This window comes from Orcinus orca, chromosome 10 (genome assembly GCF_937001465.1).
Source record: "Orcinus orca chromosome 10, mOrcOrc1.1, whole genome shotgun sequence".
NCBI lineage: Eukaryota > Metazoa > Chordata > Mammalia > Artiodactyla > Delphinidae > Orcinus > Orcinus orca.
Window position 1 is genome coordinate 32,966,899 of NC_064568.1, and position 19,609 is coordinate 32,986,507.

At 36.5% G+C, this 19,609-nt stretch overlaps 1 protein-coding gene across 5 annotated transcripts in view; it reads left to right on the forward strand.

Annotated features, from left to right (window-relative positions):
- The window catches only part of ERC2 (ELKS/RAB6-interacting/CAST family member 2), a 962,057-nt gene that overhangs the window by 428,267 nt on the left and 514,181 nt on the right, over positions 1-19,609 (forward strand). For 4 of the 5 annotated variants that reach the window (XR_004482334.2, XR_007479446.1, XR_007479445.1 and 1 more), the window contains exons 9-11: positions 5,531-5,671; positions 8,806-8,946; positions 13,028-13,063. Coding sequence is in view for 1 of the 5 variants with exons in the window: in XM_049715281.1 (XP_049571238.1) it covers positions 5,531-5,671; positions 8,806-8,946; positions 13,028-13,063 (318 nt within the window). In the remaining 4 variants the exon portion in view is untranslated. The remainder of the gene's footprint in view (positions 1-5,530; positions 5,672-8,805; positions 8,947-13,027; positions 13,064-19,609) is intronic. The other variant, XR_004482336.2, reaches the window with a different exon arrangement.

A 19,609-nucleotide genomic window follows, 5' to 3' on the forward strand; every position in this document is an offset into this window, starting at 1 on the left:
AGGCCCCATGTATATCTACTGAAACAGAACCTTGAGTAGTGCCTCGAAGTCTGCACTTTGGCAAGCTCCCTAGGTCATTGTGATACATACGCTAGTCTAAGAACCACTTGTCTATGCTAAAAATAGAGAAGGTAAAAAAAGGAGCCATAATTCTATGCCTAGATAGTCTTAATGTTCCTATTAAAATTACAAGATTATAACTTTAACATTAAATTATAAATACGAGACAAGATTTTATGTGGAAACATAAGAATAAATAAGATGGTTTTTCAGGAAAAATATTCTTTTTACTATTTTCAAGAATTTAGTATCAAATGTTTGGGTTTTTTTTGGCTGTGCTGGGTCTTCGTTGTTGCGCACGGGCTTTCTCTAGTTGTGGCGAGCAGGGGCTACTCTTTGTTGCAGTGTGCGGGCTTCTCCCTGCGGTGGCTTCTCTTGTTGCAGAGCATGGGTTCTAGGCATGCGGGCTTCAGTAGTTGTGGCATGTGGGCTCAGTAGTTGTGGCATGCGGGCTCGGTAGTTGTGACTTGTGGGCTCTAGAGCACAGGCTCGATAGTTGTGGAGCACGGGCTTAGTTGCTCCACAGCATGTGGGATCTTCTTGAACCAGGGCTCAAACCTGTGTCCCCTGCATTGGCAGGTGGATTCTTATCCACTGCCCCATCAGGGAAGTCCCTCAAAACTTTCTTGTAGTAATTTTGTTTGTAAAATTTGAATAAAGGAATGTTGTTTCAAAAACTATTAATAATCATGTATCCCTTTTGCAGTTTTTGAGTGATATGATGTCAGTCCACTTGTACCCTTGATTTCTTTCTCCAAATGTACAGAAATAAACTTATCCCATATACTTTTCCATATCATGTATTCTTTTTTTTTTTTTGCGGTATGCAGGCCTCTCACTGCTGTGGCCTCTCCCGCTGCGGAGCACAGACTCCGGACGCGCAGGCCCAGCGGCCATGACTCACGGGCCCAGCCGCTCCGCGGCATGTGGGATCTTCCCGGACCGGGGCACAAACCCGCGTCCCCTGCATCGGCAGGCGGACTCTCAACCACTGCGCCACCAGGGAAGCGCCATATCACATATTCTTGGCAGCATTTTATCCTTTTCCCCCCTGCTAAGAATTGATTTATTCTAGTTTAAATCCCAAAACAGTTCTCATACCTGAAACTACTCCCTTTACTTAAGTACTTCTTTTGAGACTCAGGAGATGTTCAGGAAGGAAAGCTGAGGTCTGTGGGAGTCTGGCCCCATCAAACTGTCCCCACTACTTGATAACTGCATCACGTGGGGCAAGCCTCTTCTCCTCTCAGGGCATCTCAGTAACATCTTCAAAATGTGCATTTAAACTAGCTGACCTCTAAATTCCATTATCTTTTGGAATTACCTTGACAATAATTATTCAGTTTGCTGATCCACAATCTCAGGCATGTGAAATCTGTGCTGGACCATAGATGGGCAGTTGAGAACTTGGATGCCATGAAGGGCCATGCAGGGAGCAGAAATGAGGGAAGTGGGTTTGGTGTTAAGCAGTAGGGACTGCTGGTGATGGAGCAGTCTTTGACTTACCTCAAAATATTCAAGTTCAGATTTTATAATATGATGCTCAAGCCAAACAAAATAGCTCTTTGGACCAGCTGTGGCCCATGAGCTGTTAGTTTCTAAACCCTGTTTGCATCTGATTTTTAGCCTTTCACCTGATGAAGAATAAAAGCAAACAGAGAATTTTCAAAAGGTGCCAAAAATCAGAGCATTAGTGTATTTGAAAAACACAGACAAAAACGTTGGATAGGAACTGGCAAAGTTTTCTATCATGGGACAAAGAATAGTAGATTAATTTTAAGTATTTATTCCAGTGGGTATCAGACTTCTGTATGTATCTAAAAATAATCTTATCATCTAGAGAGTGTCTTAAAATACAGTTTCCTGGATCCCATTTCCTAGTGATTCTGATTCAGTGCTCTGCTGTGGGCTCTGCTCTGGGGAATCTTTGATTTTTAACAAGCATGCCCAGTGATTCTGATGCAAGTGTTTGGAAGACCACACTTTGAGGAACAGTAAATCCATGCTCTTTCATTTTAAACATGGGAAGTGGGCTCAGTGAGGTAAAATGACATGCCCAGAAATGAAAATCTGGGACATGTGCAGCACTGTTCCTCATCTCTGGGCCCTGGGCGGACATCATTAATCACCCGTGGCACCAGTTAACTTCTCACCCCAGCACTCTGGGAAGCCACTTCTGCTCTCTCTAAGTTAGCCCTTAGCTGGGACTTTATTGCCTCCCCAAGGCCACTCAGCTCATGGGTGATGGAATGGGACTAAAATTTAAATGTTCTGTTCTTTGTGTGTTTGACAATGCAATCTCTTTTAATAGCCTTCCCCTCACCAGTTCCATTTTTATCCACATGTAAGTGGACAGATCCTCTGCAACAAGACATGGGACAAAAAAGAAAATGATTAATTAAAAATTGTGGAAAAAAAAATCGTGTACTTATGAGAGCATTTAATTATTTACTGTCCTTTGGCTGATGAATAGAACCCATTAGGCACTATTCACCATTTCACTTGGATTATTACATCCCAGGGAGTGTGTTATTCCTTTTAATGTCCGGGAACTTATTCAAATATCCAGAGTGTGTAAAAATAAATAAATAAATAATGCTGCTTGGTGAGTTAAGACTGAGTATGACTTAGCTCTAGGAATCACACACAGAAGCTCAAGGAACCCGCAGTATTTATAAAGCTGGTCTCGCCAAGCCTTGCTGTGGCCACGTAGCAGATAAGCAGTTGAGAAAGCCAGATAGCAGAGCTGGAGGCCACCACAGTGCAGTTCCCACCCAGTGATAAAGCACAAATAGATTAGACCTGTGCAGAGCCAGATGGGTGCACAAGGAACACTTGCCAATGCAAATAAGACTAAAACAAGAACACATTGTTGGAATTTCTGCAAGTTGGTTGTTAATCAAGTAGATCATGCCATATTAGGACCTTTTAACACATGTTTTTGACATCTGGCCCTGCGCGGCTGACAGTTAAATTAGTTTTGTGATTGACGGAGAAATATTTTGCAGTATCGAATCATCAATAACACTTAAAAACATTATACTGCTTGCTGATTTTCTTTGTCATCGATGCCCAGTCAATAGTACAAGTGCTTAGAGCAAATCAACCTCATTTCCAAGTGACTCTGACACCTTCTGGATGTTAACATGCATACTTAATTTCCCTTCCTTTGAAGACAGGATGATCCCTAATTTGAATTTTGTTCCTTCCATCAGCCTTTTTAATTGCCTGTTGTATGCCAGACAGTTTGCCCAGCCCTGGGTTAAGAGATTCATAAGATTTGACTGTTGCCTTTTGGAAAGCTAGGCTGAGAGAGTGGACATGCAATAAAACCAAGCAAAGGGTGCCTAGTGAGAATAAATGCATGTTTATGTTCTGGCCAGAGTGATTCCTGGGAAGGTTTCTAAATAGTGATGTGACATGGTCAGTTTGGGGCTTTAAAAATATCACTCCAACAGCCACGGGGTGGAAGTGGTGGGATGGAGATGGCCTGCTCACGGGGTGACCAGTTGTGAGGCTTTTGCAATAAGTGCAGGCAAAAGGCGGTGTGGGTTCAGTTGCTGAAATTGTTAAAAGTCCTTGAGAGACTTACCGTGCACTGAGGCCATTTCCTTCTTCTGTCAATCACATAATCATCTACTCTACAATGGCACAGACAGAGTAAAATAGGACAGTAACTGAAATCAAGAAGAAACAAAATAGGGAATGTAATAGACTCATTTGTTCTATTTCTACCCCCACTGTTATAGTAATAATATACTTCATTTTAAAGTGTTTTTGAGTAATTACAAAACAACAATGGTACTTTTTTTGCCCTTGAAAGCATTAGACATAAATTATTGTCATTGGGGTAGAACAGTTGCTCCCCTGGGGGAACTTAAATCACAGGCTAAGTGTTCAAACTAACTTCCCTCTACATTAAACACCGTTTTACAGTTGTCTTATATATCAGGCATCGTCTTGTACTATATACTTGTAAGAATATAAAAGGCAATATTCTTAAGAATCGTTGCACCAACATTTTTTAACATGACCATCCAAAAGGAAATTCAAATATGTGTTAGGTAATTTGAAACAAGTTTCAGAAATCTAACTTAAATTTTACCCAAGCAGAATTTTCCTTAAAAAAAGAAGGTTCTGGGACTTCCCTGGTGGCTCAGTGGTTAAGAATCCACCTGCCAGTGCAGGGGACGTGGGTTCGAGCCCCTTGGGGAAGATTCCACATGCTGCAGAGCAACTAAGCCCGTGCGCCACAACTACTGAAGCCCCCGTGCCTAGAGCCCGTGCTCCACAACAAGAGAAGCCACTGCAATGAGAAGCCTGAGCATCACAACGAGGAGGGGCCCCTGCTCGTCGCAATTGGAGAGGGCCCACGCGCAGCGACGAGGACCCAACGCAACCAAAAATAAATAAATTAAAAAAAAATTCCTTAGGAAAAAACCAAAAGGTTCTTATTTTGATATCAGTAAGATTTCACTCTTTTGGAAAACATGTCTACTAGAGTAATGTTTTTATTTCAATATAAAAGTCAAGGGCAGACAGACCCTCAGATCTCCTTGAATGGCTCCAGGTGTATGTTTGTGGCAGTGTGTTCTTTTGGGCGTGGCTAAGACTCAGACAGCCCTGGATGGCAGGGTGGGCCTTCTGTTTATGAGCTGGATCACCTTGGACGAGTCAGTCGGCCTCTCTGAGACTGGGTTTCCTCTGCACTACTCTGTTACCAGTGGTACTGGTTCAGATCTCACAGATGTGATAAGGACTAGATGAGAAGGGTGTGTCACAGTGCCTAGCATGTAGCAGCTTCTCAGTAAAAGAAGCTGCTGTTTGAACTTTGCTCAAATTCTAGCAATGTTTTTGAGTCTCTACTGATTGCCAAGAAACCACTGAAAAAATGTGGAAGTAAATAAACAGCTCCAGACACATTGAAAAATCACTTATATAAGGAGCTTATTCTTTCTTTTGTCTCAAGTTTTCACTGTGAGTCCAGCTCTAAGTCCCGGAGGGGTCTAGGTCCTGCTCCACTTTGATCCCCTTTCTAGCGAGAAGAGTCTTCGGAAATCAAGGAAAGTTATTTGACATCAAATGGGAAAGCCAAGCAAAGAGGGTTGATCCAAGAGGTTAGTTCTACCTCTTGCCCTTACCCATGCAAGACTTTAGGTCTTGGTGCCTGAACCTCCCTCTTCTGGAATTGCTCTTGGAATTTTCCTGGTACCACCATGAACTTGAACATTGAGATCCCTTGCAACCCTATGATATTAACTTTGATTAACAAGCTGAAAGCTTTATTGACTGTCTTTTCCAAATACTCTTACGCACAGCTTCTCTTCACAAACCCAGTTTTGAATATCTTGTGTTTGTTGATTCCTCTAGAACATTTCTTATGTGTATTTCTTCTTATTTCCTTTTGTAACATGCCTTGGCATGCACACCGATTGGTTCTCAACTCTTTTTTTGGGCAATTGCCTTACAGGAAAGAATAATTGAGCGTTTGAAAGAACAACGGGAGAGAGATGATCGGGAAAGACTTGAAGAGATAGAATCATTCCGAAAAGAGAATAAAGACCTGAAAGAGAAGGTCAACGCTTTACAAGCTGAACTGACTGAAAAAGAGGTGAGTCTGGGAAAACAACCACACTGATAGTACTCATAAACCCATATCCATGTAGCCTTGAGAGACTAGAGACTTAGTTTGAGGGACAGTGTGAAGGCTTGGGGGACCTAGTTACCTTTGCTTTGTAAAGTTATCTGAATTCAAAGAACAGCATTTACTGTAATTCCCTACATCTGGTGATGCTCTGTGCATATCTTCTGTACTCTACTGACCACATACCATTTAGCTCCTTGAAAGTTTTCTTGATGTCTTACCATATTCATACGGCTTGGAGGATTCTGTATTTTTTTTCAATGTCTCATGATCCCTTGTTTGAGATAACAGTAACAACAACAGCATTGATGATAATAACAATAGCTCCACTTTACTGAGGGCCTGTTATGTACTAATCCTTGTGTTGGGTGCTGTACATTCATCTGTGCTTCTCAAATGGATCATTCAATACCACCAGGTTAGGTTATATGGTACCATGCTGGACACACATGTACAGGTTGTGGCTGCTCTTTTGGGACATCATTTTTACATTATGGTAAAGAATTTGAAAGAGTATTATAATGCTAGCGCAAACATGGATACAGAAAACAAATCTCACCTGCATTTGTTAATGTAAAACAATATGCTTTAAAGAAATTTTTTGTTTGGTGGTTATGGAGAGTATCCTTATTCTGAGGGATGGCTATAACCCCTTTAGTTTACTTAGGGATACTTTGGTGGAGAAGTTTGAGAAGCAGCAATGCCCATTCTTTTATTCAGTCTCCAAAGCTCTGAGATATGTGCCATTGTCCACACTTGGTCCCCTCACACTTATTTTTGTCTGTGGAAAATGTCTATCTCCTTTATGATATGTCAATCCTTTTGCTCTGTTGGGTTGTATCACAGCATAGTTGTATATGTCCCAGCTCCGAAGTATCACCTCAGCCCTTGGATTTTGATAATTCTATACAAATTAAAATACTGTATAAATTAGGAGTCCAAGAAGGGAACAATTGATGAATAATAGGAATTTTGAGGAAACTTAGAAGCAAAATTTGTATTCTCTAAAACTTAAGCTCACTAGTTTTTAGAGAAGAGATTATTTCTTTGATATGAAAATAAAGAATGGAAATCCTGGGGGATCTGTAATTACTGTAGTTAGTATGTAACAGAAGGCACAGAAGCTTCTATCTCGTTTGCAGCATTCTTCACAGATTGCAAGTGTTATTCATGGGTTTGCACCTTAAAAAAAATATCTATATCTATATATAGATATAGATATAGATAGATAGATATGCTTCTAATTGAAAAGAGATCTTGATGACATGGTGGAGCATAAGCTTTAAATGAAAATAATTTTGTAAACAATGCTTACATTGTATGAACTTCAGATAGGCATTTCTGCAAACATTTATTGTTCCTGTGTAATAATGTGCCTGCCACTGGGCTAGATGTGTCAGTCAAGTTTCCACCAGAAAAACAGAACTGTACCAAGGAATTTAACCATATTAAGAAATTTATTACAAGAAATTGGCTTACATAGTTATGGAGGCTGGCTAAGCAAGTCCAAAATTCACAGGGAAGGCCATCAGGAAGGGCGGGCTGGAAACTCTCAGGCAGGAGCTGATGCTGCAGTCCACAGGAGGAATTTCTTCTTCCTGAGGGAAACCTTAGTCTGCTCCTAAGACCTTTCAACTGATAGGATCAGGCCCACCCAGATTATGAAGAATAATATCCTTTACTTAAAGTCAACTGATTGCAGATGTTAGTCACATCTACAAAATACCTCTACAGCAACACTTAAGGTTAGTGTTTGATTGAATAACTGGAGACTGTGGCCTAGCCAAGTTGACACATAAAGCTATCACCCCTGGCAATTTTAAATTTATAAAGGAAAACAATGTATAATTGTTGTTAGCATGGAGCTTATAATTTAGTTGGAGTGGTAATAATCTTCAGCATGACAGAGTGCCTGGATTATAAGTTTCTTTATTATTTCTGTGATAGTTACATGATAAAGACCATTGAAATTGGAGTCGGAGACCTGGGTTCAGACCTATGTCTCCCATTAATAGCTTGAGAACCTTGGAGAAGACAGGGCCTCATGTGAGCCTCAGTTTCCTTACCTGAAAAATGAGAATGGCTAACCTGTCCCTCAGAGGGTTGTTAGGACCTGGGTGGTTTGCTGGGTGACGGTGGCAGTATCTTCATCAATAAGGTTGTTCCAGTGCCCATGAAGCAGTAAAGTATTAGACCACATCATTTACTGAGAAACTGCTGTGTGCTTAGTGTTTTCCTAGGCACTGCAAAGGGATATAAAGGAAATGTACCCTGTCTGATTTTGGGTGGAACCTGAACAACTTAGTCACGTAGATAGACGTTGCTAACCATTTTGTGTTTGCTGGTGGACATTGCTCTCCTAGCTAGCAACGTTGTGTTCTGTGGTATATGCTAGTATTTATTTCTTTACCTTTTGGAATTCGTACTATACAGGGAAGCTCTTGGTTTCGGGGCGTGATTAATGAATGGAACAACTTGGGTAACCCCATGTCAGAGTTGGGGAGATTCATTATATTGCTGAATCTGAATTTACAAAGCACTAGGCCATAAAGTCTACTCTGAATTTTTAAGTAATTTTATCTTTGATTCTGTAGAAGATGTTTGAGAAACCATTGGCTATTTTTCATTAAAGAAATGGAATTTGATAAAAACAACAGGATTCTTCTTTTATACTTGATCTGCCCTTTTCAGGGAGAAAAGAATTAAAGTTTGTATTTTCTTTCATATTTTTCTTAGAGTGTGTGCCACCTGACAGCAATAAACATAAATGGAAGGTTCAGGGTGTCTGTTTTACCATGACATGTAAAGACCACCTTGGGACTTAGTTCATTAGCATAACTTTGAGACATGAAACATGCATTTACTGACTGCACCATTTGGTCACATTTGATTTTTACTGCAATTAGATCCTACTTGGTTCTGTAAACTGGCCAACTTTAATTTCCTGGCCAGGGCCGGCTATTGTTACCTTAGTAAGACTATGTTTACCCTCTCTGTCTAATGCACACTTTATTACTATGTATAGAATCAATGTATTCAAATTGAAGACATTACTAGTAGAAATTATAGTGTTCTACTTACTAGTGTTCTTTTCCTTTCAGTCTAGTTTAATTGACCTCAAGGAACATGCATCTTCATTAGCCTCAGCGGGGCTGAAAAGGGACTCCAAATTAAAATCTCTAGAAATAGCCATTGAACAAAAGAAAGAAGAATGTAACAAATTGGAAGCACAGTTAAAAAAGGTAAGTGAAGTCTAAGAAAAAACATGCTTATTTTCTGAATTTATAAAATAGGAAAGGAAGAGACATTTTTCAAAAAATAAAAACCCCTTATCTTTTGTCATCTGGTGATAAAAGGATTAATTAAGCAATCTTTATTCCTAAGAAGTCTGCATCAAGTCTGTCTGTGAACCTGAAAAGTTATCTTAGGTTTCCTGTCTGGGGAAACACAAAACAAAACAAAAGAAAACAAAACCTTGACAAATAGATGAAAATTGTAGTAGAAGTGAAAAATATTTAAAAAACCCAAAACCAGCCATTACTCTCTGGGCAAATCTCAACTATCAAAAAAAGATAAATGGAAGTGTTTGCATAAACCAAAGAATCCAGGGGTCCCATTATACATTAATAAACTTTTACTACTTTCAGAAGTAGGTCAGTTTTTTTAATTGGAACTTTGCAAAACTTTACCCGACAATGTTAAATTTCTAGAAGTTCACCAAAATAGTCGAGTCCTTGGAAGATGTACGGATTGACTATTTATACTTGACCAGAAATGGCCTGAATGTCTAAGCAAGTTTATACGTAGAAGGCTTCAGAAAAGAAAGCAGGATCTTTGCATTGCAGCATTAACATGTTTTCTCTGAACTGGACGTTTTTGTGGAGTACATTTCCAGTCATGCATTGTTCCTTTGACTTTTTCCCTGTGTTGTTTGGTACGTCTGCATTCATTGTTCACGTAAAACTCATAACATTATGAGTTTAAGCATTTTGTTTCCCTTTGACAACTTATAAACTTATTCAAAAGAGATGATAAGAATCTAAACAATCAAACGAAGCATATAATAAAATTTGACTGTATAATTCATAGCATATTGGAATGGGGATTTATTTGCTAGAGTTATGAAAATATATGATATGGATGATAGGGATGTGAAAGCATCATATCTGTGGAGAAATTCTGGATATTTTTAAATTTAATAGACTATTTTGTACGTATGATGCAATATATAACTGAAATGTGATTATACTTTGTTCACTTTACCACAGAATTTTAGGGAATTGTTATGAGATTTCACACTAATAAAGTCTCCTTACTAATACAGAAAAAGATAAATATACAGGTCAAATCTCTTTACAAAAAAACAGCCAGAAAATCTCTATATTACAAAGTCTATTTCGTAATCCCCTCAACATCTCACTTTTTTCAAGCAACATCTAGTTAAACAGAAATCTTGAGCAATAAATAGAAGAATTTAAACTGCCTCTTTGAGGGTGTTTACGTGGAGATTGACTTGGCTATTTATGCATTGGGTGTATGATACATATTCTTGACACATATATGAATGTTTTCTGCAATATGTTATACATGTATATGCATATCAAGAAATGAACCTAAGAAAGGTACTTTTTATTTAATGAACAGTTTTGTGATCCTAAGGCAGACTCTCAGATAACTCTGTGAGAGAACTTCTTTGGCTTCCTGTGGTGGTCTTTGAGTTATCTTACCTCACTTGCAATGTGCTAAGTCCTGAAGGAGGGCCCCAAATAGACCTGGGCATGAAAGATGCCCTTCATCAACTCTGAGGAGCCATTATGGAGTTGAGGGCATGCCATATATTATTTCTGCAGATACATACTTGACACCCTCCCTTTTAGTGTAAGTCATCTATGGAATTTGAAATCCTCTAAAAATTAAAAGAAAGAGGTTCATGTATTGATGCTTGTAGTTTCCATGTATATGACTTAACTAGTTTAATAAATGAATGTCTGTGCTATTGAATTTAGTTTCTTTCAACATAGTTATGGTTAACCCCCAAAAGTCAATTAGAACATGTGGTTTCCTTAGACTCTCAGATAGACACCATGTTCTGAAATTCATAGATCAAATCCTATAAATATTTTAGCATTATTCCTGATGACATTTTAACATTCTGCTACATCACCAGGATTAAAGGAACAAATATGGTTGTCTTGCTGTAAAGGACCTATTTAATTTATGAAAAGATAATTTATTTCTAAGTATATAAATAATCTTTGCTTATACTGTCTCCTAAATGCATAGTACAGTGAGATTAAATAAGGTAATTATAATTTAAATATTTTTATACCTAACCTGCAGATGTTATTTTGTTATTTTTGGCCCTCTACATCAACTAAATTCGAAAGTTCAAAATACTTTTTCTAGTACTCTTTAATTTCTGCTAATAAATAGTTCTGTAAAAACCTCAAGTACCCATCACCTTAAAAAGAATTGAGATCTGCATGAAATATTTGAAAATATAAGCCAACAGTATGTGAATATACATAAAACACATCATTTACTCATGGAAAAATAAGCAGCTATAAAAGCTTAAGGAGTGTCTGGGCCTCCTTTTAAATAAAAGGTTATGTGACTTGTGAATAAAATATAAAGGGTTACTAAATGAAAGCTGAAAACATAATAGTTTTATTATATCATAAATAAACCATGAGTTCCCCATGGAATTTTGCTTAAGATTTGTGAGCGTCCAGGTATTTTTATCATAAAATCCATACAGCATTGTAGATGTGTTTAGCTGAACAGAAATCTTGTTTGCTAGTGACAATGGAATCCAAATGGCGATTTAAATTTGCTTTTGTCTTATAAACAATGCTTGAAATTGGTGAGTTTTTAACAGAAAAGTTTGTGGAGAACATTCATACACATAGTTGCTTTGAACCCTTTACTATACTATGTCAGTTTAAGACAGTTCCAAATACTTTGTGTCAACAGTGGTTACTATAGGCAGAAAAGGAGCTATTCCTTACACGTTCCATCCCACCTCTTAAAAACAAACAATCCAAGATTCACTTGTAAAGAAATCTTTACTGATATTAATGAGGCTGATAAAATGATATTAACTAAATAATTCTTAAGTACTAGCTATGAGTGTGCTTTATAACTTAGTGCATTCATTAATCTTAATTACACACCTAGGGGTTGAGAAGAGCCTAGTGACATGTGGATCATTTTGTCTTTCAAAAGAGTATTCAGTGTTCAATATGTAGAAGTAAATTTACTTTAAATGACTAGAAATCATTTGAGAAGCAACAGCAATTCAAAATGTTTTGATGATTCTTATTTGGTAATTTTCCAATTAATATCATTTTGAGGAGGGTGTTTTTTAAAACCGCAGTAAAACTGTCATTTACTTTATCAAAGTTGAAGAAAAAAATTCATGTTCTTCAAAGACATGTCTTGGCTTAAAGCAAATGAAAAGATCCTACAATATTTCACCTTCTACACCTTGACATTGAGCCCCAAATTAATGATGCAAGTATTTAATAAATATAACTTGAGGATGCTATTTAAAATATTTAGTACATTTAAATCTGCAAACATTTAAATCTTCTACACAAAATAGAAGAGCATTACAGATTCTAAAGGACTTGGAACATAGTAGGATAGACACAAAAAATGGTATTTTTTGTTGTTATGAACTACCAGTGGAATCTGATAGTAGACAATGGATAATACTGTATTTTGGTTCCCTTTAATCTTCCCACTGACTTAAATTTTTTCTTTTCCCATTTGCTGTTAATCCTGTAATGTCTTGCTTACTGATATTTTGCTATTGCTAACCTGCTGTTTGCTGATCTATATTTTTCTAAAGTTAGACTGAATAGAAAATTCAGGCTGGTGTTAATATAAGAGAAGAGCTATAAATTCAATGATAAGATTTAATTAATCTTTTATTATTACCATCTTTGAAGTTCAGGTAACAAATTGCAGGCTTGGCCAAAAACACTTCCTCTGATTCATTGCTGGAGGCCAGCACTTCATGTATCATCAAAAGTGGACAGCTTTCTTTATTTCATGGGTTATTTAACTTGAGAAAGGGAAAGTAACACAAACCTTCAATTTCTTATTCCAGCTATTCTTTTTTAGGAGCCAAAGTCAACATTTCTGTTTCCCTAGAGCCTCTCACTTTCACTGTGGAATGTTTAGAAACTGAAATTTCTTCCTTTTAACCATGAGTTTGTCTGTGCAAATGCACTAGATTTGTTGAGCTAATGCTGTGTTTCTGGATCTTTCCTTCTTTCCCTGTCTGTGCTTCAATGCCTCCCCACCTTTGCAATGTAGCAAGCTGAGCAGTTGTTCAATCAGATGTACAACCCAGTAAGTCATTTCTGAAAGTTCCCGCTGTAACATATCAAAGCATGAGGATCCATTGATCACGTCACAGTGTGCCATACTGGGGGTGTTTCGAAAATATACGTCTCTTCCCATTTCCGTTCTGTCAAAAGAAATGACCTGTGCAGAGGCCACTGCCATTTCTTTTGAAAGTGAAATTAAAAAATTAAGAACTCAGGGAACTATTGCCAGCTGTGATATTACCTCTGTCTTAACTTCAACCCTAAGGCGATAGAAAAACAGAGGTCAGCTGCAGATCTAGGCTCATAGAATTCTTTCCCCGATCCTTCAAACATAGAGTTATCTATGCCAAAAGGGATAGCATTTGTAAAATAGCAAACAACTCAATGTATGTTATATTCAAGGGATAGAAGTTAAAATAGGTTTTTATTTTAAAGTAGGGCTATGCTCTTTGAGACTAGTAAATGCCTAACATTACTGTGGGTTTTGTAAGAGTTAAAAACATATCATCTGAGAACAAACTAAAATATAGTCTCCTAAAAACAGATAGTAACAATTCTCATTATAGCTTAATGGTACAAAAAAACAGGTAACTAGTAAAACTATGTGTAAAACAGCCCAGATGCCACCACTAATTTTTTTATCCTCATGACAAGTGTGTGTTTATATGAAGCAGTTTGTTTCTTTAACTTATTAAAGAAGAAGGGCTTTTTTGTTTTTCCAATTCAGGTGACTTAATGGGAGAAATAATACATAAGGTGACTGGGATTTGTTATGTGGCAGGTGTGATCTGTGCTATCATGCATTCTAATTATCTTTTATTTATAAATTCCCATCATGGGAAAAAGGAATAGCAGGGATAAAGGAAACAATTCAGCCAACAACTTTTTGTTAAGCTGCTGCTCCAGGATACATACAGCCTCATACACAAGATGCTTGGGTGTATTTCATTAGATTCAGTCTCCACCCTCCATTCTTAAAAACAAATTTTACTTTTGCAAACAGAATTCCTCAAGCCTCGTTGGAGCATCTTTATTAACCTCTTTCCCCATGTGTGATTTTTAGCAGAGCAACAAAAATAATCCAAATTTCCTTTCCCTTAACATTTGAATGGTTAATAAGCAGACTTAGGACAGTGGAGATGTGAAGAAAGGCAAATTAAGACTGGGATATCTTCAAGCTTGAAAATTGACCCCGAGAAAAATAAGTGTTTTCTGTAGGTCATTTTAAAGAGGTGTAAAGTAATCCCACTGAAATTGTCTCACACTTACTACTTAAGGACAGGAAAAAAACCTAAGTATGTCATATTTTAGGTGTGCAAGGCAAATGGGGAGGGCTTTGTTTCTGCAGCAGCTATGATTTAACAGGACCACAATAGGAGTTCACCATCCCTGTTAGGATAGGTAGGGCCAAAGAAATAGTTCTGTTAACTTTTAGACCATTTCCAGAAATATTGATAACATGACAGGTATTGGATTTTGCCTTCATTTTAACCCAGTGATGGGTCTCTAGGATGCAAAAGCAAACTTTTCAGTCCTTTAGGTGACTAATTCAAAAGTCATTGACTGATTTTTCTCCCTGAGTTAATTAAGCTAACCCATTGTTTTGGCATCCTGGGAATATAGCCAATTATTAATATAGCCAATTAATATAGCTCATTATTATTTTTTAAAAATTTATTTTATTGAAGTATAGTTGATTTACAATGTTGTGTTAATTTCTGCTGTACACTGAAGTGATTCAGTTATACATGTATATATTCTTTGCCATTTTCTTTTCCTTTATGGTTTATTACAAGATATTGAATATAGTTCCGTCTGCTATACAGTAGGACCTTGTTGTTTATCCATTCTATGTATAATAGTTTGCATCTGCTAACTCCCAACTCCCAATCCATCCCTCCCCACCCCTCTGCCCCTTGGCAAGCACAAGTCTATTCTCTATGTCTGTGAGTCTGTTTCTGTTTCGTAAATAAGTTCACTTGTGTCATATTTTAGATTCCCCATATAAGTGTTATCACATGGTGTTTGTATTTCTCTTTCTGACTTACTTTACTTAGTATGGTAACCTCTAGTTGCATCCGTGTTGCTGCAAATGGCATTATTTCATTCTTTTTTATGGCTTAGTAGTGTTCCATTGTATATATGTACCACATTTTCTTTATCCATTCATCTCTTGATGGACATTTAGGGTGTTTCCATGTGTTGGCTATTGTGAATAGTGGTGCTGTGAACATAGGGGTGCATGTATATTTTTGAATTATAGTTTTGCCCAGATATTTGCCCAAGAGTGGGATTGCTGGATCATATGGCAACTCTCTTTTTAGTTTTCTGAGGAAATTCCATACTGTCTTCCATAGTGTATAGCTCATTATTTTAACTTCCCTGTCTGCAGATATTCTCAGGGTTCAATTCTTTTTTATTTATTTATTTTTGAATTTTTTAAAAAAATATTTATTTACTTTTGGCTGTGTTGGATCTTTATTGCTGCTCCTGGGCTTTCTCTAGTTGCGGTGAGTGGGGGCTACTTTTCGTTGAGGTGAGCAGGCTTCTCACTGTGGTGGCTTCTCTTGTTGCAGAGCACAGGCTCTAGACATGCGGGCTTCAGTAGTTGTGGCACGCAGGTTCATAGTTGTGGCTCATGGGCTCTAGAGCGCAGGCTCCGTAGTTGTGGCGTGCGGGCTTAGTTGTTCCACGGCATGTGGAATCTTCCCAGACCAGGCTCGTACCCATGTCCCCTGCATTGGCAGGTGGATTCTTAACCACTGTGCCACCAGGGAAGCCCTCAATTCTTTTTTAGACTGATAGAGAAGTAGCATGATGAATTTTCTATACTTTAGAATGTTTTAAAAAATGACTATGTTTTTCTGGTTATAGAAATAAGGTATGGTCTCAGCAGAAAATTTGCCAAAGTATAGATGGATATAGGAGAAAATAAAAGTAACAAGACACCTTAGTGAACAGAGATGATAACTAGGAACATCTAGGTTGTTCCACACCCAGATATCTTTTGATTGATTGTTAGTGTTCTTTCATCTCCTGTTTCCTTTTCTACCCTGTTCCTTCTTTCTTTCCTTTCTCCCCCTTCCCTCCCTTTTCCATCCTTCTCTCCTTCCCTCTATTCTTTCTTCTTTTTTCTTATCTAATATCTATTTCTTTTCACGAAATTGTGTCAGTGTTTGTTGAGTTTTATATCCTATTTTTATGACATATCATCAGAATTTTCTCATATAATTAACTGTTCTTCTAAAACACCTTTTTAATGGTTGTATGATATTCCACCCTATGTTCTCATTTCCCAAACGTTAATCATTTCTTACCCCCTTTTTTTTTGCCAGTATAAATAATACACTGAAGAACAGCTTTCCATATTAATTTTCCCACATTTCTATTTTTTTAATAGAATAAAATCCTGGGCCAGTAACTTTTAAAAGCTCCCGGTAGTTCCCGCTATGTTGCATTTTAGAGAAGTTCTACTAAGGCATGGTTCTTCCAGCACTGAATAAAGGCATTCTTTCTGTCACATCCAGACCAACACCAAGGACTTTCATTTTACATAACTTTGACAAATGCACAGATGGAATATTTTTTTTTCATTTTAACTTTCCTTTCATTAATTAGTAGTGTGGTTGAGGTTTTTAATTCATTTATTAGCTGTTTGTATTTTTCTTCTGTAAATTGTTTCTTTAAGTCATTTAAGCACTTGTTTTTGAGTTTTCTGTTTTGTTCATTGGATTATTCTGTATGGGTTATTCTGTGCTTTATATGGAAACTTCGTCAGATTTGTGGCAAAATTTTATTTAATTTTTTTCTTTAGAGAACTGTTTTTACATTCCTGACCTGTGTTTCCCTTTAGGATTTCCTCATTGCCTTTATGCTTAAAAGTCATCCTCTGATTTCAAGCATAGACACTCACCTATATTAAATTTTTTAAATGTTACTTTTTATATCAGTTTATTCACCTTACCTATCTTTAGATTACTTTGATTCATGTTGAGTGGTGGGGTTCTAACTATATTTTTCTAAATGATCAACTAGTTATCCCAACACCATTTATCAAGTAATTCTTTCTGTTTTGGCATCCACTGATCTTGCTACTGTTTTATACTAAATTCTTATATGGATGAATATTTCAATTTCTGAGCTTCTGTTTAGTTTCATCAATTTCCATTGCTTGTTGAGTCAGAATTTTATTTATTGTGGCTTTATAATATTTTTAAACATCGAGTGCAACAAATTCTACCCCACTTCTCTCTGCTTTTTATTAGGTCTCAGTTTGTTTTAATGTTCTTAGCCTTTAATTTTCTATCATTCCAAGTAAACTTTAGGATCACCTTGTCAATTAAAAAGCACAGTTGTTTATTTTAATTTGAATTATATTCAACCTATAAAATAATTTTAGAATTATTGCTATCTTTCCAATATTTTTTTCCCATTTCGTGAACTTGATACAACTTTTATCTATTTCAGTTATTATTGCTATCTTTCCAATATTTTTTTTCCCATTTCGTGAACTTCATACAACTTTTATCTATTTCAGTTATCTTTTACAGGAAAGTTTTGACATTTTTCTATTATAAGCCTGTGATGTTTCTTTTTAAGGATAGCCCTGAGCATTTCTATGTATATAATTTTTAGTTACTGTTGTGAATGCTATATTTGTCCTTTTATTTTCTAACCAGTTATTGGTACCTAGGAAATTTATTTTATTCTTGTTTATTTATTTTGAATATGGCCACCCTACAAAATTTGGTGAATTATAACTTGTTTTTGTTAAATAAGATAATTTTACAGTCAGCCCTATGTACATCTGTCTAAACTAAGTCAGAATAAATAAAAATTAAGCTTTGAAGTCCTCCTGGGAGTATTTTTACTAGAGTAGAAATAAACCTTCTACTTTGAAAAACCTTTTACATTAGTCACTCTGTTTTACTAAGTGATACTCTAATGCCATGTCTTAGGAGTCTAAAATGTTGTCTGTGTATCCTTATTACTTCTTATAGTAATAACCCTTCTTCAGCTTAACTACCAATCTCTACTCCTGAAGGAGTTTTGTCTTGTCATTATAAACACTGTGCAGGTTATCTTCAGGCGAGTTCTTTTCTTCCTTTAGTTCTTACTTCTAGACAAGTAATATCATTTTTTCATCAGTCTCCAATACCTTCTTTGCTGTAGCCCTAACGGTTATTGTGCCCAGAGATCATATCCAGAAGCCTCTTATAAATTTTTAATAAATCTTTAGACTTTCTGGGTCCTAAATTTAGTGCTTCATTTAATACCATCATTGCTGCAGGGCAAATGTTTGATTTGGAGGTACTGGGGGCAACTTTGCTACTGGCTAAGACATACTTGAGACCCCTCTGTTGTTCCCACACACGAGTCCCCCCTGCCTGGTCACTATCTTTTGAAATCCCATCTCTTCTACAAATTCACCTTTTGTGGGACTCACATTTTATGTAAGGTTTTACAAGAAAAAGACCAAGCATTTTTCCAGTCCAAAGGGAAAAAAAATTTTGTTCATGTTCAGTGAACTCTTCCTGATTTATATGTCATTATAAGAGTGCAATCCCAGGGACATGATAGGCTGAATTATAAATACTTTCACAGTCCTTATCTAGGTACAGTGGTTTCTTTTTACGATTTTTTTTTAGCCAGTGTCTGAAAATTATTTGATTCACTCATAGACTAACTAACTCCCTTGACACAATGGAAAATTACAACTATTTAAGAGGTAGTTGTAGCATACGTGTAGCGTACATGTAGCATGTACAAACACACATATACACACAAAAAAAATACCTCACACTGAATCTAGGCTTTCAGTACTTAAAGAATTCAAGTTATATTTGAAATAACACTTAAGATTGGAAGTCACATGTTTTGTATCAGACCATCCAGATAATTATTCAGTTCTCTACATTGCTAATTTTAGGAAATTCCATAGTTAAAAGGTATTACATTAATAATTATATTTTTGTATGAAGGGTCTTAAGAAGTGTTAAGCATACAGTTGGTTCCTTTTATTTTGTATATGTGGAACTTAAACAAATGTTCAAAATAATTTTTCTTATGTTTATTATACATATCCTATCTGTCTCATCTATGACAAGAAATTTCTTTTTGGAATGGTTGTTATAATATGCAAATTGTGAATATTCTGGATGTAGTTAGCTGGAATTGTGAAAGAATAATTTCCTTTAGCATTAATTAATGTAAGACTGAAAGGTACATCGTTTTTAGTTTCCAGACACATTTTTTAGACTCACCTATTATATTTGGTATTAATTAATTGGATTTAAAATAAAATTTAAGTTTTATAACATGTTAGAGTTCTAAAATCACCCTAAAAACTCTATTTTAAAAAGTAATATTTTGTTTATAATTCAGAATTATGTGAAGATTGGAACTTACTGTAGCAGATTGAAATAATGTTTAGAGTAGTTTATATACCCTGTTCTGCTGTTAAGATATGAAAGGACCGTTAAAGTGTTGTTAACAGACACTAAACCCCCAAAGTGCTGCAATGGAGAATCATATTTTTACAGTGCATAAATTTAATAAATTATTGCTA